The sequence below is a fragment of the Opisthocomus hoazin genome, chromosome 1 (assembly GCF_030867145.1).
Source record: "Opisthocomus hoazin isolate bOpiHoa1 chromosome 1, bOpiHoa1.hap1, whole genome shotgun sequence".
Lineage (NCBI taxonomy): Eukaryota > Metazoa > Chordata > Aves > Opisthocomiformes > Opisthocomidae > Opisthocomus > Opisthocomus hoazin.
The window spans coordinates 91,657,128-91,681,202 of NC_134414.1; the positions used below are offsets into that span (position 1 = coordinate 91,657,128).

At 44.7% G+C, this 24,075-nt stretch overlaps 1 protein-coding gene across 4 annotated transcripts in view; it reads right to left on the reverse strand.

The window, feature by feature from the left end:
• Positions 1–10,916: 10,916 nt before the first annotated feature.
• SH3KBP1 (SH3 domain containing kinase binding protein 1) overlaps positions 10,917–24,075 on the reverse strand; it is a 240,223-nt gene continuing 227,064 nt past the window's right edge. For all 4 annotated transcript variants that reach the window (XM_075429147.1, XM_075429157.1, XM_075429163.1 and 1 more), the window contains 5 exons: positions 22,457–22,566; positions 20,972–21,097; positions 17,867–18,138; positions 16,410–16,473; positions 10,917–13,512 (listed from right to left, as the gene is read on the reverse strand). In XM_075429147.1, the coding sequence (XP_075285262.1) occupies positions 13,471–13,512; positions 16,410–16,473; positions 17,867–18,138; positions 20,972–21,097; positions 22,457–22,566 (614 nt within the window). In that variant the 3' untranslated portion in view covers positions 10,917–13,470. The remainder of the gene's footprint in view (positions 13,513–16,409; positions 16,474–17,866; positions 18,139–20,971; positions 21,098–22,456; positions 22,567–24,075) is intronic.

Sequence of the window (24,075 nt, forward strand, 5' to 3'; positions counted from 1 at the left end):
CGCGCGTCGCGCTGCTGTCCCCCCCCTTCCCGCGGGCTGCCGTGAGGGGGCTGCCTCCCCTCCCCTCCTCTCCCCTCCCCGGGCCGCGCGCGGGCGGCCGTTGGCAGCCGTTTACCCGCCGCCGGCGCCTCAGGGCCGCCCCGCTCCTGGCGAAGCGCGGGCAGCCGCCAGCGCCGTTTGCTTCCCTCGGGTCGTCGTGCCGCAGCTTTCCCCTCGCTGGCTCCCCTCGCTGCGCCTTATCGTTTCGATGTCTCTGGCCACAGACAAACTGTGTCAGGCGCTTGGGTAATAGCTCGTCCTTCGATCCCTTCGCTTTCCTTCAAATTCTCCGACGATCACGGTCAAACAGGCTCCTAGAAACTCTGTGGCAGCTCCTGGCTGCTTTGTACGAGCAGGACTAGCTTTGGGCCTCCCGTTATCTCGCACATTTGCCTTATCAGCTGAACACAGGCAGCCCCGGCCTCGGCACGGCTGTCGGGCGGCTTGCGGATCTATGCAGCGAGAGGGCAGAAGGCGGGCTGCCTGTGGATAGCCTTCAGTCTCGGCCTGGTACCCCAAAAGGACACCAAGACACCCCATGGCCGAGACCACGGCCTGACGGCGACAGCATGCAAAATGGCATCTTCACGTTCTGCTGCAGCGCGGCTCCTTACGGCTCTCCGAGGTTAAGGTATTTATTTTGTGCTGTAATACAACAGAAGCGATAAACAGAGACTATGGGCACAGCGCTTTTCTCTTTAGGTGCCTGGCACCGCAGCTTGGTGACCGTAATAGGAACGGCAGTAGCCGGGCTTTTCGGGAAGCGCCCCAGCACGAGGCTGCCATAGCACAGTGCACCCTCTGTGGTTGCTTGGAGCCTCAAAAGCATTCTGGAGAGAAGTAATTTGAGGCAAACCCGTTTCTTATTTTGAGAGCTAGGGGCAAATAAACTGCTGGGTTTGGTCCACAGGTTGGGGGCGTGTGTGCTTTTTTGACAAAAGCACTTGTAGATGAGACTTTGGAGGAATGATATACCATGGCCACCAGAGATTCTACTCATTCCTGGCAGCTTCCCTCTAGGCAAGAACAAGCCTTTTTGTATGACAATTCTATTGGCTTTGATCCAGTAGTGCACCAATTATTTGATGCAACAGGAGAAAAACATAAATCTGCATTTAGCAGATACTCAGTGTGTGCACTGAAGCCTTTGACCAACCAAAAGCACTAGCACATACATCTGCAATCCTCCCCTATACAAATCCTACTTTGTATCTTTTTCATTCTAAGAAAGTTTGGGTCCAACAGCTGGTATTAAAACTTGACATGAAAAATATAGTAGTGGCAAAGTTAAGGGATTATTTGTACAGGAAAGTGTTTATCTTGAGAACATTCTTGGGCTTCCAGCAACTCGCATGCAAACCCAAATTGCAGTTTAGTGGGTTCAGAACAATAGATGCATGGTGTGGTGCTTCCTGTAATCTTGGAAATTGTTGAAGCGTTAGTTTAGAACAAACACGTGGGCTGGAATTGCTTAGTGGGATGCCACCAAGACATAACAAATAAGCCTTTTCTGGCTTTTAGACATTATCAAAATCTAGATAATGTAGATCTAAGAGGTGTCTTTGGGTTTCATTTAGCTTTTTGACATTTGGTGCCATTTTAAATTGCTTGCTGAGAGGTCTGTCTCTTGGTCTGGAAAGAGAGTGCTAGTCTCTCTTAGTCAATACTTTATGTGAATATAATTAAGAAAAGGATATTTTCCCCTTGTCTTCATTATATTCACTCCTCTTCCAAACAGTATCCTCACTATTCCTTGGTCATTTTTCCTAACAAGCTGTCATGTGCTGAATATCCATTTTCAGTAGTTTAACCTGGTGCAATTTGTTCAACGTTTGCACGGGTTTTTTGAAGCTAGGAACAAGGAGTATATTTAAAGGAAGAAGCTCCGGTTTGTATACTGCAACTGAGGCTTCAGAAACTGTGGTTCAGTGCTGGCATGCCTGACATTTCCACTGAGCAACTGTAACTTCACAGCCTGCAAGTCAGCTGAGTGAGAACAAATGGGAGATTCAGGTTTTGGGATATTTGAACTGTTTCTGTGCAAATCAAAAAACGTTAAGTCGAGAAGAAAAAAGGTAAGTCATGCAACACTCCTTCCTCTTTTGGAAACGAGGTCCAGTAACGAGGTTATAAAAAGAGCCACTCTGCCCCCAGAGCTGCCTATTCAAAGCTCCAGGCCAGAAGTGAACATTCAGCTTTCATACACCTTTCCAAGACCTTTTGCCCTTGCCTAGAACCCAGCCTAACAAAAACAAGCATAAACCTGAGAAGTCAACACTTGCTGTTATACAGTGACCTAAAGATGATACCACAATTTTCTCAGGCAGCACTTTGCACCAATCAAGGCCACTTAATGCAGAATATTAACTACTGCTTAGACACGAGGAGCAATACAGCAATATGTTCGCCGCAATTCACAATGATGGCACGTGCTCCAAAGAAAATAGATGTCCTTGAAACCACCTTTTTTATTTTTGCCATTTTGCAAATCCCCAAGCAGCAATCATTTCTCTAGACCTAACTGAGCCAACTGGGAGCGAGTCCTTCCTCCTTTTCCCAGGGCTAGAAACTTACAGTTCAAACTGTGAAGCTGAGCTCTAGATTTATACAAAGTTTGACTCCACAGGCAGACGTGCCACCTTTTTCCCCTGATGCATATACAGCTACAGCATATCTTAGCTTCCCTTTTTTTAAAGAAAACACAGACTAGAACTGGTGGCATAAAAGCCAGGCTGCAATTTCATTGCGCTCTAACATTTTCAGCTATAGAGAGGGCTCCTCCCATTTCACCCAGGGTCAGGGAAAGCCAAGATCTCTTGGTTCAGGCAAGTACCAAGCAAACCAGGAGACACCCAGGTACGTGGGGAACCTGCAGATCTGAGCTTTTCATCCAAAGTGCAAATCCACCCGCCCGCGCCCCGGCAGCATGTCCCGATCGATGGCTGCCTGCCAGCGCAGCAGCCTGGGCATCCACCATGCCTGGTGCGGAGGCACCCGGGACTCTGTCCACGGGTGCTTGGCCCTGACCAGCCCCACACATGGGCGCAGCCACAGCCACGACCACATCTCCCTCCCACCCTTGCATCCCAGGCCAGAGAGCCCGCAGCGGGGGCCAGGCGGCAGCACCCTGTGCGGGCTTCCCCGAGAAACACCAGCAGGGCGACAGCCGCCTCGGACAGACATGCATCCAGACAGCCTGAACTCCATATCCTAGGTGTGAGAATTTTTTCTGTATTGTGAAGATCAGACACTGGGGAAAATACTGCGATATCTGAATTCTTTCCTGGCAAGCCACTGTACCAACTTTCCACAAGGCAATGCAATTTGTGGTATTTAAACTGTTCCAAATGAACATTTTGCTAATGGACTTTTTGGTTTTACCGTTGCTGTATGCTACCCTACTTGTTTTCATTCACAGTGAGCAGGTCTCCAGGTAACCTTACAGATAGTGCTGTCATTTGGATGAGGAGGAAAAGAATTAATTTCTTCACTGAACCGGAAAATAAGATTTTTTTTAAAAAACATATGGGTTCAGACAAAAGAAATTTTCCAAAAGATGTTTTCTTTTTCAAGGTCATTATGTAGAAGCTTTACTAGAATTTAAATAAAATGCTATGAATTCTCCATAAGAATTCTAATAAACTGCTTGGTTTTGTTCAAAAGTCAGATTCAAAACATTAAGTCTGTACAACGGAAGCTAAACAACACAGATGATTCTTGAAGAAAAGCTTTATGAAGAGGACACGTAAAATACTACCATCTTCAGAAGATGACTTGCAGCAAAGCACACCTGCTTTGCAAGGGGAAGCTTGGGTGCCTCAGAGCGACGTGAAGCCAAAACGCCTCAGCCACCAAATGGACATTGGAACTGGGTTCAGAGATCTTTGGGATTGCTCTTGCTTTTCTTTCAAGGGAGAGCGTGGGGCCTCACAAGCGCGTTTGACCTGCTGACAAAAAACAAAGAGCATGAGTGCTGGGCCAACTATAATCCCCAGCAGAGATTTCTGTTCAGATCTACTCCTTTGCACAGGGAAGCATGTTGCATACAGCAGCTGCTCGTCACTGCCCCTTGCAAATGAAGGACAGTGACATCTTGTGTGAAACAAAGTTAGTCAAAGGGTGGCCTTTCTCTTCCTTTCCAGCTGCCTTGGAGAATGATAATGTTATACAAATGCTCTGCATGCTCACAAGTACGTGGAGCAAAATGTAATCAATTTCAAAATTGGCTTTGATTCCAAGTTCCTCATCTCCTTTAGTTTTCAGCACATCTGGCACTCTGATCAAAAGTTCTTGCTTTTGGATTTTGAGTAGTTATAGGGCAAGTCTTTGGGAGCATGAATGATCAAGGAGTGCAGGCTAGCAGTGAAGAAATTATGCAGGCCTTCTCAATAGCTTCTATAAAGCCAGAATCTCACTTACAGATGACTGAATGCATTTGAAATAAATAAATAAATAAATAAAAACCAAACCAAAGCAACAAGCCACCAGTAAATACAGTAGCAAAGAGAAGGATAAAAAAAAAAACCCCAACCTTTCCTGAATTTCCATCGATGCAGCAAGCTCGCACTTTCTCTGTGGCTGGTAGTTGGCATTCTTTATGTTATTTCTCCCTGTCAGACAGCTCGATCAGATCAATTACGGAAGACTCAGGCATGTGTATTTATGAAATCTGATTAAAAACTTTGTTCTGATTTAGGTACCTGCGGCTCTCTGGCCTTCCTCACTCAGCTGAGTAACTGAGGAGCAAACAGCCAGCTTAGAGCCAGAAGTTAACTGAAGTTGTCCAAAACACAATCTTTAACCCATTAGTCAAACAGAAAACCACACTTATCTCCAGTTTTCAACACATTTCAAATAACTCCTAGTTTATTCGTCAGACGGGAGAAAACCAAACCAGGCCCTCATCCAGCAACACCTCCCTTAGACCCTGGAATTTCTGGACCCCCCCCTCCCCGCCCCCAAGATGACTAATGCTAGGGTAAACCTCAAGAAAACCTGGGGAAAGAGAAAATTTTCAACTTAGGAGGATGGAGTCCTCAGCTGACTGTCCATATCATTCTGATTTTTAGTATTCAAGTACTAGATATTAATACTTGAACAACATCAGCCCTAGATTTCTTCAATTGTACAGCATCTTGACATGATCAATATTTTCTCTTTTGCAGCCCTAAACCAAACAGATTGTTCCTCCTGTTAGGTCTCTACAATTCAGCAGGCCCTAGGAGGCGGAAATATACATTTCCTTGAGGAATAAGAAGCAACTTCAAGAGGTCTGGTCTAAAATGTTTTCACAGGTAGAAGATCAAATATGCTTACTGGGCCTGATTAATTTTCCCGTTTTCAGCTTGATCGAAGTATCTGTGACTTCTTCATGTGTCATGGCTCAGTGCTTTCATTGCAGTTGTTCTTACATACTGTTTTAAGACAAGATTCTCACTTTTAGCCTTTCTCAAGTTGTTTCTCACTGAAGAAATATTCATGATAAAGGCCACATGAGTATTGACCCTTATTCCAGTTAAACAGGCTTGTTCTGTTTACTGGTTAATGAAAGCCCTGCAAAATTCTGACTGTGGCAGGAAACACAACATGGTTATGCACACATATTGTACAAACAATGGAGAGGACTAGACTACGTGGTTCGTTTTTGTTCACATTCAGGGAATTTTATATTGCTGTAGATGCCAGATACAAAAGGATACACAGGGCTTAGAAGCTTAGCAAAGCTGACAATGCTGCTTAAAATCATTTTAAATATCTGTAATCACAATGATTTTGGTATTGCCTGTTAGAACTGTGAAAAGTAAAGAAATCCTGAAGAGGCAAGAATTGCTTTGAAGTGACAAATAAAAACCCTTCACCTGTTACGTTGATACTCGCTTTTATAATAGGCACTAATGAAAACTTCATATATTTAAGCAAATATGGAAACTTCGTACAACTTCAGCAAGAATCATTAAATTGCACCTACATTTTCTTCTTAAGGCAGCAAAGAAATTGCAGCATTTGTTAAATATAAGCTTGATACATGAAGCAAGAAGTCTACCAGTGTCCAAAATAGGGGCGCTTTTTTTAAAAAAAAAAAAAAATCAATAAGTAATTCACATTCACAAACCACCAGTGTGAAAAGTTGCAGGAGAAGCAGGCAAGAACTGGTTGGAGCGCAGCTAAGGCACCTAGTGAGACAGAGAGCAGCATTGGCCTTTCTCAAAACCTCTGGCAACTATTTCCTCCGCTTGTATGATGCCCTTGCTGTGTAAGTGTGAGCTTATTAGCATTGGGCCCGATTTTACTTCTTGGGTTTGGCTAGGTGCAGTTCTCAGTATTTTTAATGATGGGACCTGAAGGCACACAATACTTACTGTGCACCAGTCTACAACTGGTTGTGAAGCTCTCCTGGTTACACAGTGAGAGAAGGCGTGATGCCAGACACTTCGTCTTCTCTGCTTTGTCAACTCATATTACATTAATTCTTTGCTAGAGCGGTGTCACATGCTCGAGGCTATTAAAGGCACTGCCAAACAGCACGGCACTCTTGTACAGTTAGAAAATTTTATGGCAAGGTAGGTTGTCACTCAAGCACAGTCTCTTTTCAGACATCTATCTGCCAGCATGATAGGAACCATTCCAGGAAAGTTTTATAACGCTCTGAGACCTTCAGCCCATCATTGTGCCAAATCACATTTTTGTCAAAGTACCAAAGAGCTTCTTCCTGTACTTCGCAGTGAAAAACAAGTTAAGTAGTAACTTGCTTTCTGTTCTCATCCAAGACACCGGGAAAGCACAGAGCATTCCTCACCTTTTCACAGGAACCAATACCCGCTTTGCCAATAGCCTTGTACTAGAAACATCTACCTCTTCTTTTGATTTGGGAAATTCCAAATAACAGCTATTTGAAGAAAAGAGTTGAGCTGATGATAGCAGTAAGATTTCCAGAAGCAGTAGTAAAAAGTAATCCTTTTTGTTACACGACAGCCTTGTTTTCTCTAGAAGTTTAAACCCACTTGGAAAACCGTGAATCGTTTCAGTATTGCTCTGGAGTGTTCTTAGCTATTTGCACAGCAACAGAGAAGTGAAATACAAGGCTATTACTTTGGCACACGGATATAGGACAAACATCAGATGCTGTTTCTTACATCCTCGGATGAGAAGATCACCGAGCTGCAGATTTCCCTATGGCACGCACACACCGCTGCAGCATGAAATCAACTTGTGGAGCATTGCATTTGCCTTCTGTTCAGCAGGGGCACAGCAACATCTCGGCACAGCCTGCAAGGAGACACCAACCCAAGCCCACAGAAGGCAGCAAGCTTACCTGAGCTGCAGCACCAGCACCTTCACACAGGCAGAGGCGGTGGGCTGCACCCTTGGGTGGGCAGCTCCCCTCCCACATGTCACAGGTGCTAGGACAGGCATTTCTAGAGCAGGAAGGTGTCAGATTCAAGACAAAAGGAGGTTTAGAGTTTGAGATTGCTGCCATTTATCATTATGCAGGAGAAGGCTGAGGAAGCAGGAAGCCTGAGTCAGGGGACCTAGAAGGCAAGCGAAAATGTGGGTGGGAGAACCTGGGCTTACCCCAGACTTGCACCCAGCTGCAGAGAGAGAGGTGCTGCTCCAGCTAGCGCGTTAGTGACAGGTACCTGCTGCACGGGTGACATGGGAGCTCTCAGTCAGCACTTTGACCAGATTACCCTCCCAGACTTTATGACAGTTTGTCAATACTGAAGCTCGTAGCCATTGCAGTAATGTGGCATCCTTCTTGTGCTAGAGCTCCCCAAGCACAGGTTACTGAGCAGAGTTTCTGGGGTGAACAAGTGCTTCAGGTCAGAGCATCAGAAATTTTCCGCTCCCCTGAGATCAGTGACACATGCCAGGCATGACTGTAATCACAGCACAAACATCCTGAACCTCCAGCGAGAGACTTGCCATCCACTAATGACCTAGATTTCTCCAGCTAACATTGCTTTCACCGGGGTCTCAAATTTTATGTCATGTTTCCCCCTGCCTAGTGCTTTTATTTGCTAAGTGGCTGCATCTGTGCTTCCAGTGGGGCTCAGGAAATTTGGCTCTTTAGATCCAGAGTAGCCAAATTACCTAGCAGCAGCAATTTCCACGCAGGTGCACCTGCTTTTCTGCTTATCCTTCCTGAGCTGGTGGTGTGCTTTTTGGTGCTTTGTGCTAGGAGAAAGAGCACAGTGCACGCATTGTGTGAACTGTGCTGTCTCCTGCACTCGATGTGCCTGTCGCAACGAAAACCACCCCCCAGAAGGGGGTAACCCCAGGCAATGGGTCATCCAGTAGCAGGGACGGCTGCCCAGCTGAGCTTTCACCAACTCTAAGAAAAGCCCCAAAAGTGCTCTCACAAAATCCCAAACTCTTGGTTGCTGTTAGCTAAGGAGGTGCAGAGCAGCCTGATGGGTCCCTCTGCGGCACGCATGTTTGTCCTTCACACACAGGGAAGAGCTTCTTGTGCTGAGGAAAGTGATCCCACAACAAACGAAAGTGCCAGGTCTGGGCGCAGCGCTTGGACAACAGGTATTTCTTTCATGTTCTGATAGTCAAAATTTCTTCTCTTACCCAATTTTCAAGTTTTCTTCTCCAAGAGAAACAGGCTATTACAACTTTTAAGATCGTACTGGTAAAAGCCAGTTATGTTTTCCTGTGGCTATCATCATCTACGCTATCTGGTTGCTTTTCCTACACAAAACAGAGGAAGCCAAGAGAATTTGAAACCTACTGATCTAAGCGGCTGAGATTGGTAGTCCCTGCCTCCCTGTCATAACTTTGGCTGTGTCAGAACAACCACTCTGATGGTTCTAGAGACTTGTCTAGAATTATAGTTCAGGAACTTGATAAAATACACCACAATACACTGCAGTTTGTAGGGTAATGATTTCACCAAAATTAATTTACATTATAGATTTTTCATACTTCAACACGTTTAAAAATACGATTAAATGTCTAATACTTCTTTTACAAAAAACCCGCAGAAGAGAATTGAGCCGTTTCACTAGCTGCGCTGTCCCCGACGCTGTCCGACCGCGGAACCGGGAGCGCGGGGAGGGGACACCCCGCCGGGCCGCAGGCACCGCCCGGGACGAGGGGCGGCTCCTGAGGCCGCCGGGGCTCAACACCGGCTGGGCTTTACCTGGGGCTCGCACCAAACCACACCGGGGCCAACGACCCCGATGCCCGAGCGAAAGCGGAGGGGGCGGGGGGAGGCGGCCCCGAGCGCTGCCCTGCCCGGCACCAAGCCGGCGGCCGCCGGGGCCGCGCAGCACCGGGAGCGCGCACGCAGCACCGCAGCCTCCCGCGGGCGTTTCAAAGGTGTCTTTGGCTTCCCCGTCACCTCCCGGGCCGCGGCCGGCGGGAGCCGGGTATTTCCCAAGGGCAGGGAAAGGCAGGAGGAGGGGAGCAGCTGCGCGGAGCCAGCTGCTAATTCCTGGGCCAGCTCAGGGGTCAGCTGTGGCCAAAGGTGCCAAGCGAAATCGAATTTCTGGCTGAAGGGTGTCAACAGCCATGGATAGGAGAGTACCCGACGTGTAGCGTGGGGAGTTCAGCTGCACCCCCACGCTGGCTCTTTGTAACCTAAGGCTCGCCCTGAGCAGAAGTCACTGCTCGCAGGACCCTGTCCTGGCCACGGCCCAGGGGAACCGCAGCCGCCCAGCAGCGCTGCCACCCCCACACGCTCGAAGCCTCCTCAGTGCCGCAGAGCGGAGGGGCTGGTTGTTCCTGCTGTTAAAGCAGTACTCCTGCCTGCCTTTCGGACCCCAGCCTGCCTGTGCGAAAGGCATCTTCTCTCTGACCAGCCTCCACGCTCCCCTCGCCACTGCTGCCTCTGCCCCGTCTCCAGCCCCAGGGCCCGCTCACCTCCTCCTGGCCTTGCACTGCAGCAGAGGCTACTGCCCAGCCGCTCCCACCACAGCTGCGTTCCCTCTTCGTCTTGGGTGTCTGTGGGACCCACAAACTGCGGCGCCTCTGCCCGCAGCCTCTCCCTGCTCCCATGGCAGGCACACAGGAGCACAAAAGCCCCAAACCGATGCTAAAAGCGTGAGAGCCATCAGCACGGTTGTGACCGCATCACAGCACGGCCATGGAACCTGCAGGACACCAGACACCTCCACGCCATGCCAAACCTGCAGCAGCGAACGCGTGTCTGTGCCAGCGCGGAACCTGGGCAGCCGCCCTGGCCCAGGGCAGCCCGGTGCGGAGGGCGCGCAGGGGGAGAGCGAGGCCTGCTCACACGCGAGCCAGCTCCGCAAGAACGGGAGGGAAGCGACCCTGTAGTGCCAGCAGAACGTGGATTTCCAAAGGTGTGGTGTGGCGCTCTCGTTGCTGGCGCAGGTGCAACTCTCTGTCCCGTCTGCCACAGTGTATGGCGCTCCCGGGGACATTTCACACACAAAGCTGCTCACAAAATTTACTGGGCGGCTGGCTGTCACACACCTAGAAACAAAAATTTACTGCCTATGGTTGGGTTCAATCCTTGGACCCGTTAGCATAACAACAGATTCATCTAACGCTTTTGCTCATTTACCAACGGATTGTTAATAAGAGAAACACGGAAGATGAAATTTAAGTAACAGAACTTCATAAACACTTTGAATGTTTGCCATCTTACTTCCATGTAGAACTTTTCAAAGTGCTAAGTGCTATCATCTCTTGTTAAGAAATACTTGCTCCTTTTACAGCCAAAAAAACAACATAAAGAGAACATAAAACTGTTCTCTTAATAACCTAAAAATTTCCCCAAGCAAGAATTTGAATGTTATCATCCAAAGGCACGAGCCTGATGTTTCACACCTGACTTCTACACATGAACGGAAGTCTGCCACAAGACCGTTGTGTGCATATTAATGAAAAGTCATTTTACACAACTCTTCAAACAACAATATTTAATCTTTTTCACATCAAAATCACTTTATAGCTCACCAGCATTTTCTGTTTTTCTTTAAATATAAACCCAAACATTTTCAAAAGCAGCAGTTTATATCCACAGGTTTAATGCATACTCGATCCTTTTTAAAAAGGGAAAATCCATGTGTTGTGTGAAATACTTTCTATTATTATAATGAAATGCAGCAAGAAGAGCTTGTATTTCTACAAACTCTCTTCTCCCAGAATAACCAACTTTCAAAACAAAGCATTTTCACAAAATCTTATTTAACCTTCTTTTACAAAGCATGATATGTTGGGCTTCTAACTTGGATTTACGAAACAAGAAGTTCTCATTGCAACAGGAGAAAAAAAAATGCAATACGATATAAGGAAACTCTGTGACAAATTCAGACTTTCATTTGCAAAAACCAGAACATTTCTGAGATGTCTCTTATATTTCTGAGGTACAACTCGGGAATCAACACGTTATTTACCACAGATACAATAGTTCGTCTCTTTCCAGGGATGCAATTAGGAAGCAGAGCTGTTCATTTCTGGATACGCATTGCAAATGTATGACTACAAACCCAGAGTTCTTACTCCCTATCCCTCATTTCCTCCTGTTCTCCTAACTCTGCTCCTAACTTCACAAAAAACATGGCAGAAATCTAGAAATCCTTATTGCCAGAAAGCTATGGTGGGACTACCATTCTTTGTACAAAAATATTTTAATGCAGTTATTTAAAAATGTTAAATAAGAGCATTTCAGTGATAAAATATTTTATTAGTGCTTCTGTTTGAGTACATCGAGCAATGTATTGGGACATCAAAAAAAATTCTCAAGTTTCACTACCCGATCTTTCCAGTCTCAGACGCCGCTGTTACAATCGAAGCAGGTGCTACGGCAGAGGAAATCACCCCAACAGTGAGGTTCTGTACTGCTGGTTGAGACCCACAAAGCAAGATTTGGATATGGTGGAGCGTGTATTTTATACATCTATGTATATCAAAAAGATTATGGGAACTCTGCCAACCATGTGTGAATGTGACCAGCCAACACGAGCACATCTCATCCAGCTCCCATCAGGCAGGATACGCTGCCTGGGGCCAGCTCTAGCACTTGATGAGATGAAAAGAGTTCCTTTGTGTGGGGTTTTCTGTCACTCTGAAGCATCACCAGTATCACGCACCCACTCACTCCACGCTATGCAAAAATATCCATTATTTTAACGCTTTGTATAAACTCAACAGAGATTGCTGACAAGGTATGAGATATTCCGTGGCTAGTAAAGAACACACGAAACCACAAACAGAAAAACGGGAGACCTTGTTTTGAAAGGACAAAAGTAAACAGAGAAACCCGAAGAAAGGACGTAAGCATCAGGTTTGATAAAACGATGAAAAGAAAGTCCCGCTGCAAAAACAGGACTGTAAAGTGTATCAGTCTGTAAGTGTACAACATAAGGTAGCAAACAATACCACATAAACAGCAAATGAAACAATGTCACACAACAGAAAACCTTCTGCATGAAATAATACAACTTTTTATTCACGTTTTATAGATTACTTTTATTTATTTTTGCTTTAATAATGCATATTCTGTTCACTCCGTGCAAAATTGGGGACAGAGGCGGGCGTTTAAATCATCTAACGAAAATCAAGCGGAGATGAACATTCAAGTTGAGGGAGAGGCCTATCAAAACCAGGAAAGCTAAAAAGCCACAGCGGCTCAAGACAAAGCTGCTCTCAGCTGCGCCCCTTTGTCCTGCCACCTCGCACAAACCTGGCTCTGCTGACGGAGCAGCTGCACGCTGGGAAGGTGACCCGCGCCTGGCAGCGGGGACAGGAGTTGTCGTGGTCGCTACATTAGGGAGACCTGGCTTGCAACCGGCTCCAGTCAGTGTGTGGCAAAGAAAGGCACAAATCATTGCAAAGACCAGATTTCTGTTGGTTTCTTTCCTTCTGGTAAATACATTACTGTACACAATGTAAGTTTAAACTGTAGGGGATTCGGGGACTTAAAGTTGCATATTTAACAGAATTTAAAGCCATAACAAGAAGTAGGCTGTTCTATCTCGAAGCAAAAATAATCCCTCCAGCCCCAACATTAACATTCATTCCTGGCTATATGCAGTACAAACATTTTAAAATCTGTGACAAAAGACAATTAAAAACCAAAAGTCAAAATCATAAAGCTTGTAAACAGATAATCTGAAATACACTTTATTTATGGAAAAATATCATCAAAATAGTACCACTATGGACTAAACTGCCTGAGTTTTCATTTCACCTAGGATCTTGAAGTAGAGAGCCTTTAGCACAAGAAGATCAATTTCAGTCACAACTAGTGCCGCACAGCACTTTGGGTGCTTCGGGTGGAGATTTTGTCCTCGTTGTTGGTATTTTTGTTGTGCTATCAAAAACTGTTGTGCTAATCCTTCAAATAAAGGGATGTTGAGGCAATTCTTACATCATTTGGCACAAAGTTATTTTGGCTGGGGCATAAATTTGAGTCTCAGTCATGAAGAATAATGCAACATTCCACCTATCAAGTATTCACTTGGACTGAAGAGCTTTCTTTATGTCATTAACTTCCATCTGAAAAGAAAGGGAAAAAAATATTTGTGATGAAATTAGATGCTTTAACAAACTGAGTCACAGTTGGTTCTGCCCAAAAAGCCCATGTTCCATCTCGTCTGCAGGTGTCAAGCACAGGTTTTATATTCCTCTCCTTTTCACAGATTTCACAAATTGAGGTGACCTTCTCAGCTGTGTAAGATGACCACTCACCGCTTCCTCCTCCCGGAGCCTGACAAGTACAGTCATTGAATGTACCACAAGACCTTCCACACTCTTTAAATCACAACTTTCAAACTCTTTAAATTACAACTTTTACAAGCCGTGCAGCTTGCTGCCAGGAACTACTTGCAGAATGAGCACTGTGTCCGTGTACCAGGAGCTGCACTTACACCCGGCACGAGTAAACTGCACAGCTGACAATGAGCACTGGTAGCTGAGGAGCAAAACCTATCGTCTCTCTTCCGTAGGGATGGTTCTTGCTGTACGGATGGCGGTTGCCTTCTACACCCATCAAGCCTGCGTCCCAGCACCTGAAGGGCTTTGACCCATGTACAGCTATACAGTGAAAAGATGTGGCTGAAACCACCATCACCCCTTAGTTGTACCCTTAGCCCCTCTGACAGACACTGGAGACCCCGAGGCAGGGCTATTAGGTTTATTCAAATGCACCTGCAGCACTCAACTGTGCCGTGCCATCAGGACAGTCTTCTCTAGTACACAGACTGAGAGCTGTGCTACTTTATGACTGTCAGAGAACTCTTAAACTAATGCAACTTTTGTCTGTTGAACTCTCATCTTCATGTAAAGCTAACTATGTCACCTTGGCTAGCATATCACCTTGGCTATATCAACATTTACCAGTATAAGCAACTTTCAACAGGAGTAAAAGCATTCAGCTATAAGATCATAATTTTAAAACCGTCAATGCAGGTCTCTGTAAACATGTAAAGCCATCCTTGGAGGTAGAATCCAGTCCTCTGAATAGTCTGGCCTGTTAGAGTAAGTCAATAACCGTTATTTAAAATGCTCATTGATTTTATCTGAATAAATTTCAGTTTTATCTGAACATGAATTATGTGTTACTGGAAGCCATGCTCCTATCTGGTTACAAGCACAAAATCCTTCAGGCAGCCCTGGAGCACAGACATTGATGGTCCCCAGTTCTGCCACCCTTTGCCATGCTCCCAAGCACTTTACTGAGCAGGAACAGCCCAGTGAAATTACAATTCGATTTTCTATCCCTTGTACAAAGAAAAAGTACAGTTGGCCTATACCATAAAAATATAGTCAATACTAAATCATTTACCACGAATAGAGTAGAGTAGAGTAGAGTAGAATAGAATAGAATAGAATAGAATAGAATAGAATAGAATAGAATAGAATAGAATAGAATAGAATAGAATAGAATAGAATAGAATAGAATAGAATAGAATAGAATAGGCTGCTTCAGCTGGAAGGGACCTGCACCATCTAGTCACAGAATCACAGAATCACAGAATAGTAGGGGTTGGAAGGGACCTCTGTGGGTCATCCAGTCCAACCCCCCTGCCGAAGCAGGGTCACCTACAGCAGGCTGCACAGGACCTTGTCCAGGCGGGTCTTGAATATCTCCAGAGAAGGAGACTTCACAGCCTCCCTGGGCAGCCTGTTCCAGTGCTCCGTCACCCTCAGAGGGAAGAAGTTCTTCCTCATGTTCAGACGGAACTTCCTGTGCCTCAGTTTGTGCCCATTGCCCCTTGTCCTGTCACTGGGCACCACTGAAAAGAGTCTGGCCCCATCCTCCTGACACCCACCCTTGAGATATTTATAAGCATTTATTAGGTCCCCTCTCAGCCTTCTCTTCTTCAGGCTGAACAAGCCCAGCTCCCTCAGCCTCTCCTCGTCGGGGAGATGCTCCAGTCCCCTCACCATCCTCGTAGCCCTCCGCTGGACTCTCTCCAGTAGCTCCTCATCTTTCTTGAACTGGGGAGCCCAGAATTGGACACAGTACTCCAGATGGGGCCTCACAAGGGCAGTGTAGAGGGGAAGGAGAACCTCCCTTGTCCTGCTGGCCACACTCTTCTTGATGCACCCCAGGATGCCATTGGCCTTCTTGGCAGCCAGGGCACACTGCTGGCTCGTGGTTAACCTGTCGTCTAACTGCCTGTCCACTTCAGGGCTGACCAAGTTAAAGTGTGTTATTAAGGGCATTGTCCAAGTCACTCTCCAAACCCCAGAAAAGTAGCTTGAGCACCATCCCATATCGCAGTACCAGTCAGTTATCCTAGCAAAGGTCCAGCTCCACCACTCCCACACACGCAGGGCAGTGGGCCACCTGGCAAACGCCTGAGCCAGCACAACAACACCTAGAGCTAAGCTACGATACAAACTACGGTAGCAGTAAGTGGGCTCTTACTCAGAGCACCTTCTTTTATATTGTTTAGGATGCTTTGGTAAAGACAACCTGCGTACCGTCTGTAAAGCAGATATAAATATCTTCTGTATGAAATAATATTCCAAGTATACCAACACCAAGACAAGCCTACTACAAAACACAGAGCTTTGGGAGAGAGCAAATCATTTCAAAAGACATAATTTAATTTGTGACAAAATCAAACCACTAAAACTGAGACTAAAACATATCACAGTTTGAATCCCATATTGTGGTTTTTTTTGGTTTGTGTTTTTTTTTTAATTTGACTACTTGTGCTGATAAATTTTGAGATAATCATCAGGCTTTTCAGGAAGAACCCAGTATTGCAATATATATGACCCAGACTGGCAACACTATGAAGGGAACAGGTATATCCGTTTCAGAAATGTTAGTAGTTTTTTATTCACTGGAATCTAAGTATCTTAGCAGAATTTTATATCTCGTACCTGAGGCTAAATCACTGAGGCCAATACTTCCATAACATTATAAATAATTTAAGTACCTGCAATCGTAGACGGATCTTCTTTTCTTCATCCAACTCAGACAGCAACTGTTTAATCTCTTTTCTGTTAAAAGAATGCAAAAAGAGCCTGGAATTGAAATGGTTAAACTAGTAAAATACAAAAGACCACCTCTCAGAGACGTATTTTCCCCACTGCACTGGTTCCTTTTTCTCCTCTGAAGAACTAAAGTCAGTGTACTCTTGTACACTACATGCTACACTACAGTGAAGGCAGACTCTGTCAAAGGACAGCATGCCCCATGAACCTAATGAATAGCACATTTCCTCCTAACAGCCCTGCATCCACAAGCTTTGCTCTGGACAAGCTGTATCAGCGCTGTACCAGCACCCAGCTGCCTTTTTTCCCGTACAAAACGTAGATGGACAGGCTGCTGGTGGGCTGTAGGAACTGGTAACACAAATCCTGCCCGTGCCATCGCATGCTTAAGCTGCTTAAAAGCTGTTGATGCCAGCAATGCAATGTAACCTTCCACTTCACTTAAAAGACTCCACAATCCCAAATACGGATTTGCTGTCGGGAAGGGGAACACAGCTGTAAGGAGCAGACACCTTCTCATGTTCCTACTGGGTGATCTCACCTTAAGGCAGAAACCAGTGGGTGGAAGCAGCCCTTGCAGGAAGGGCCGGGCGGAACAGAGGAGCAGGGCTTAGCCTAAGAGGTGCAGCCATGGGGCTCGCTGCCTGGATCCAGCCTGAGCCATGCCCTCCTGCACGCCTCTGTTCTGCCACAGTCTGCACACTGCTTTCCCTTTTCTTTTTCCTGCCTGGGCTATGCACAACTGACAATGTAAATGAAGGTTTACCTTCCGAAACCTTAAACATTCTCAGGAATAGCAAAAGCTACACACCAGCCCCAGCTTCTCCTAAGAAGCAAGCAGCTTAAAGAAAAGAAAGATGCCTAATTCTAAATTAGTAAGATTCAGGGTCATAAACACAAAGGTCTTCAAATGCCCTAATCACAATTCAATTACTTCTTCTGTAATACAGGCTTCCCGGGAAATGTGCTAACAGTCAAACAACAAATTGATTTAACAATTTTAGGAACTTGCAGTAATTTGTACTGCAACTAGAACAAATGCACCCCTTATTAAGATCAATGCACATGAGTTCCCAAACCGTTATTGGCAAATTAAACAACATAAGAACCTCATTCATTGCTTATAGCTTGTAACTTAACATTTTCAACACCCCATAAACATCTGCTTATGTCACAACACAGGGAAAAAAGCTGTTATAGATCGATAATGCCAGTCTTTTTTTCCCGAGCTTCTCACCCCTGAACGTGTTCTGCCAGGAAAGCAGACGAAAATCCCTCACAAACACAAAGGCAAACTGTGCAGAGTAACACACATGAAGGCAAGCTCAAGGAGAAACTGCTGCCACCACCACACCTGAATGGATGCATCGCACCTACAGCTGTGATTTGCAGTGCTTACTTTTGCTGGTCTTTCATGGTTTCAATGATGGTTCTTAGCTCCTTAACTTGTGTTCTCAGCTCCTCCAGGGCAGTCTGACCTTGGCTCAAGTGCTCAGTCTTTGGCTTTCCTTCAGTACCGAACAGGGATGGGGAATTTGACCTGTGGCCTGTTGTTCCCATAGCAATTGAGTGAAATCCAGGTGACGGTGAAGGGGATAGTGATGGTTGTACATTACTGCCACTGGCCACACCTCCTGGTTTTGGAGGCAAGGAAGTTTTATTATCAGACACCTGCAACAAAAAGAGTAACATTTAATGTCTGCAGAAAGCTTTATGAAAATCAGACCTCTAACAAATATTAAGTATTCTGCTGCTCCTTGGTAATGTTGAAAGCCCATAGTCAAACATGGACAGTTTTGGCCAAAATATGATAAATATAACAATTAGTCATTATCTATGTACATCAGAGGGGGTCTAGCTGGGACGCAGAAGTTCAGACAGCTTCAGTAAGACTTTCCACAGTTGCTACAACCAGTCAGCAAAAAGCGTTTCCAAGATCTCAGACCTAGCAGAGAAATGAACAAGGGACAGGTGCTCAGTGTTTCCCTCAGAAGTTCGTGAGAACATACCTATGTCCATGGACATCTCCTGCAGGGCACAAAACCGAAAAGCCAAGAATCCAAGTTGTGGTTTTTTGCAGATTAAATTTACAGCCATCAACTAACCACTGAAGGAATTATCAACAACCAACGTCTTTCAAAAGTTAAAAAATGTGTTACATGTTGCCCTTAGCGTTCCAAAAATAGCAAAATATTCCTTAAGTTTGCTTGTTGGTATGACATAAAAACAAAATCCCATGGCTTCAGAATGATAATATATTCATAAGAAATAAATGTATTTTACCGTCCTCTGTTAACTGAAGCTTCTGTTCATCCCCATAACTACCACTGGCTCTTTATTCCTCCAGGAACTTTACAGAAAAACGCAGCATTAACCTAGTTACCCTGGAACCACGTGGCTAGCTCAGAAGGATCCCATGCTTCTTGAGTTGCAACCCAGTGCCCTAATTATTAGACAAGGTACAGAAAATCTGAAGTTCACATACCATACATGACCATCTACTTCACTGCATACTGGAGCTACTGGAGAGAGTCCAGCGGAGGGCTACGAGGATGGTGAGGGGACTGGAGCATCTCTCCTACGAGGAGAGGCTGAGAGAGCTGGGCTTGTTTAGCCTGAAGAAGAGAAGGCTGCGAGGGGACCTAATAAATGCTTATAAATATCTCAAGGGTGGGTGTCAGGAGGATGGGCCAAACTCTTTTCAGTGGTGCCCAGCAACAGGACAAGGGGCAATGGGCACAAACTGAAGCACAGGAAATTCCATCTGAACACGAGGAAGAACTTCTTCCCTCTGAGGGTTACGGAGCACTGGAACAGGCTGCCCAGGGAGGCTGTGGAGTCTCCTTCTCTGGAGATATTCAAGACCCACCTGGATAAGGTCCTCTGCGGCCTGTTGTAGGTGACCCTGCTTCGGTGGGAGGGTTGGACTAGATGACCCACAGAGGTCCCTTCCAACCCCTACCATTCCGTGATTCTGTGATACACAGAACAGTGTACAAGTACAGTTCTCACAATGGTAAGTAAGGTGAGTCTTAATTATTTATCGTATTGTTATTTGGCAATGCTAATGTGTGTGTTACACGACAGCTACCAGGAGCATCTGAAAATCTGATTCAGCCAAGAGGAAGAAAAAGCACTAGGCAACCCTCCAACTCTGTCTTTGAAAAAGAGATACTGAAGTCGAATGGCAGATAGGGTAAGATATTGTGAAAAAATGGTATGGAACTGGAAGGAGACGTTGTAAGTGACAACCTGGCGACTGGGGCAGTGGCATCAGCTGGACAAAGTAACCGAGAGAAAAGTTAGTGGTCAGGTGAAAATTTGGAGAAAGTGTGATGGGGAGGGAAGAGCAGGATCCACTGAGTTCTGCAAAAAGCAGGCTTCTCCACTACACAAGCGTGATTGAGCACAGAAGCTGTCTTGGGCAAGCACTGCATAAAAAAAGTGTTCTGCAGCAAAAACATCGTGACCATAGAAATAAAAATGGTGTTACAATGACAAGAAAGCTGAATCACTCCAGTGGCTTGAATGCTTGACTTCATGACCTTAATAATATCCTCTGAACATTTTATATACAGGCGTGTGCATGTGTGAGTAACATGTACCTATAAATGGATCCTTCACGGATAATAATCCTTGTATCAGTAGATGCAAGTTTCCTTTGCACTGAAAAGAGACGTCAGGCTGAGTTCAAACCTGGAGCAAGTGAGCAAGGCACGATGGGAGTCATCCACGCTGAACACCTTATTCCAGAGCTTAACGCGCTATCAACATTAAAGCCTCAAGCAACGACTTTCTGGTAGCAGTCATCTCGTTTTACAGGAACATCTACATCCTTGGCATACCAGCAAGTGCTCCCAGAAGAGGGAGCTATATAGCAAAACATTATCCTTATAACTTGCTCACAGAAGTGCATGACTTCACCTTTCAAATACTTTTGTAATATTTGTATTATTAAACATGTCCTTACGTACCAAAAATAGCTCCAACCTCTAAAGCTTGATCTACATACTCCTTCTGTAATGCTCAATTATCCTATAGTTTTCTACCAATATACAGTAAGAATGGCACAAGCCTATAAAATGAATACAATTAAACCAGTATAAAAAGTTATTATACTTGCAAATTCAAATTCACACACTATTGGAGTGTGTCAGAGAGTTGTATTTTCTCTGCTCAGACTCTTCTAACATAAACCTAATTGACAGCTGCAAGAAAGGAAAGGGCCTTTGTTTCTAAATTTTATTTCCCTGCCTTCTCCAATTCTGTGAAATGTATTTACACTAGGGTTTTTTCATAGTATGGTTATGGAGACATTTTAACGGTGCAATTCACTTTAGACTTGCATTTCAAACACAGAACAATTTTTATTAACCCTTATCCACTTACGCTTCTTTAAAGGGCCCGTTACCAGGTGACTGTAAAAAAAATAAATACCTGAATACTGTTTTCAAAATGAAGATGCATGTGATAAGGTTAAGCAGAGAAATTGCAATTAACTTACTTGTGATATTGTAACAGTTCTTGATTTCCTTGACACTTCAATAGTTTTGTGTGTAATGGAAACATGTTCCTCCTTCTCTTCTTCAGGACTTGGTGAGTCAAAGAAATCGGGGCTTGAAAGGGACGACTATGCAGACAAACACACACACCCCAAGAGAGGGAAAAAACGGAGGTATTTTCATTGTACAAGAACTTAACAAAGTAAGAAGAAAAGCATTTATATAATGACTTTTTTATTTTTAGTTATCATTTTCAAGGTAACAATACTTAAACTCAGGACTCTCCCACACCCCCGTCCCCTTTTTCCATCTTGTTTTCAAGGCTAGGATGCTTTCACAGCATTTATGAAATGAGATACACTTAAGAGTTGAATTCAACATTTATTTACATCTCTGCATTGCACTGTATCGTAAGATGAAAGCACCTTCGTGCCTGCAAGCCGAGCTGTACCTTACTTGGCTGGGCCGTGGAGCACCGTGCTGCGGGGACGCCAGCTCTGCCACCTGGGCAGCTCCGCCACGGCTCTGCTCAGCGCAGGTCTCCCTTTGCTGCTCCTCAGAGGGCCCCCGCTGCCACCCCGCACACCGCTGGCACTGCAGGGCTGCCTTGTGCACGGCCTCTTTGCCAAGGTGCAAACAGGACGGCTCCCTCCACCCCTCATTCCTTTCCCCACACATTCGACAGGGGAAGAAAGACCTTTGAACTTGTCTTTTATGTTTCTGTATTTATGTACATGGTCAATTTTGAAATAAAATTTCTTTTTTTGCTTTCTATTAGTTTCACAATAATCATTTTTGCTTCCCTACACTTTGTTTTTCTTCAGCAACATGAACGTGGGTAACCTTCAGTAGCTGCTCTCATTCTGATACTCCAGAATGCAAAAAAGCATGGGAAGGAACAACCCCCAAACCCCAAAGAAAATGACACTGAAAAACTAAGCAGTCGTTCCCAAAGTACGGTTTATGAGACCAACTTATCCAGAGATGCACATTAGAGAGTGAAATTTAAATCACCCTTATATTTACAATTGTGAGCTTAATGAGAAGAAACACATGATGGCTCAAGGAGAGCGGCTGAAGGCTGAATTGGTCTGTGTGTCTTCAAAATCTGGTAAATGTGCTAGAGATCCAAAGGGAAGTGCTTATTTTGGGAAACACTTTCAAAATCCTTAATACTTAGCACAAACTAGTTTATTCCAAAGATTTTTATAAAGGATTTTTCTGGCCTCAGTCATGGCTGGCAAGGAACACATGGGAGCACCCAAATAAGGGGGTACACATCTTTTAAAGGAGGGAATGTTTTAAACATCAATATTCCAAACACTGGCAGCCTTTGACACTAATTTTCCTGAGCTGCATCTCTCTGTCTCACTGTATGTGTGAAGGAATGGCTGTGTAAACATAGTAAAAACACCACGGGACACAAATAGAGGGGAGGAAAAAAACCAGAAAAAAATATTTTTAAAAGAAAAGGAAGATTAACTTACAGACGTGAGAGACTGGGAGGGTGGTCGCCTGCCAGTAGCTTTTGGTCTGGTTGTAGTTGGATGATTAAGCTTCTCAGCAATTGGTATTACAGAGTCAAAACCTTCCAAGTCTTAAAAATGAAACAGAAATTATTTGATTTTCTGGCAGTTGTCCTCAAAGGGCAAGAATCACAATGTTTTCCTAATTTCAAAGAAATAAAATCCCATTTTCCCCACTGAGTCACAGTGTTCTGCACATGTTTAAACACCATGATGGCACTAAAAAAACCTGGAAGTCAAAGGCAGCTGTAATCCAGTCACCCTTGCCAAGCACAATTCCCCTTCCATCTCAAACACAATAAAGCAGAGGGGGAATGCATAGAGGAGTCTTTGGCTTTGTTTTCAGCACAGTGAAAGCTAAATGACAACGTGGGTCCTATGGCACGGAATAAACAGTTTCAGAATTTCCATCTTGCTATTAAAGGGCTTGGTAATTATTTTTCCTGAATAATCGGAGACATAAGACCATGCACGTGTTGTTTCAAGAACGCTGCTGTCAGCACTGCATCTGCAGCAATTGCTTAGGGGAGCACAGAATCAGGACGATTGAGCTGTAAGTGATCTGCAGGTTCCCAGACACCTGCAGCTGGAGGCAGCACAGTTACCAGTAGCTACAGATGAGAGGAATATCCTCCTCCAGTAGTCCAGAGGTTACGGCAAGTAAAAACTCCCAACAGGCTCCTGAAGCTGTACAGAGCCCAGGAAAAACAGGTCTGCTCAAACGCAGTCTCGACTGTCTTCACGGTTAGTGAAACGCACTGGGGAAGTGTTTACTAAATCCAGCCACGTGGTAGCATGTTTACGTGAAAGAACGATGGGCAGGCTGGAGGAATACTGCAGCTCACGATTACATGCCCGAACAAATGGCCTAACACCATTCATCTGTTTTTATGGGCTGTATCAGTTTCACTCACCTCCATTTCAAAATGCCCTACTGTGTATGTTAAACAGAAATTAGTCACAAAGCACACAAGAGGTACTTTAGACGAGATAAATCAAAATTCTATAAAATTACTTTCAGACGTAAATCAAATACTAGAATTACATTCATTATTCAGAGACCATTTTTCATTGCACACATGTAGGAAGAAACAGCTCTTTCATAAGAAGTTAATAGTTACACACACTGGGCACTCCATTTTCAGAACTGTTACAGAACGATGAATCTCTGAAGATCCAGCTTTGGTGCGGTATTACAACCATCATACAAAATTATACAATGGAAAAACAAATGAATTATGGGCCTGTGCAATAAACTATATGCACTGAAGGACACTTAAACTGATTCCAGATACTCCTGATTTGGCAACTAGGAAGTAAATGGGATCACACATTCCTTATTCAGCAATATTCTTCCATCTCTGGGAGATAAAAAAAACAAGATGAAAAAAAAACCAGACCTCTTTCAATATCCCTGAAATAGTCTAAGGTTATTCACCTCCAAATACTACACTATTTTTGGAGCAACTCTTCCTATAAATAACCAGTGATCCCACTGTCCTCTACCAGGTATTTCTCTCGTTGCTTTTTTATTGACTGTTGTAACCTATGTCCAAAGGGCAGGTCACAAAGTCTGCCAA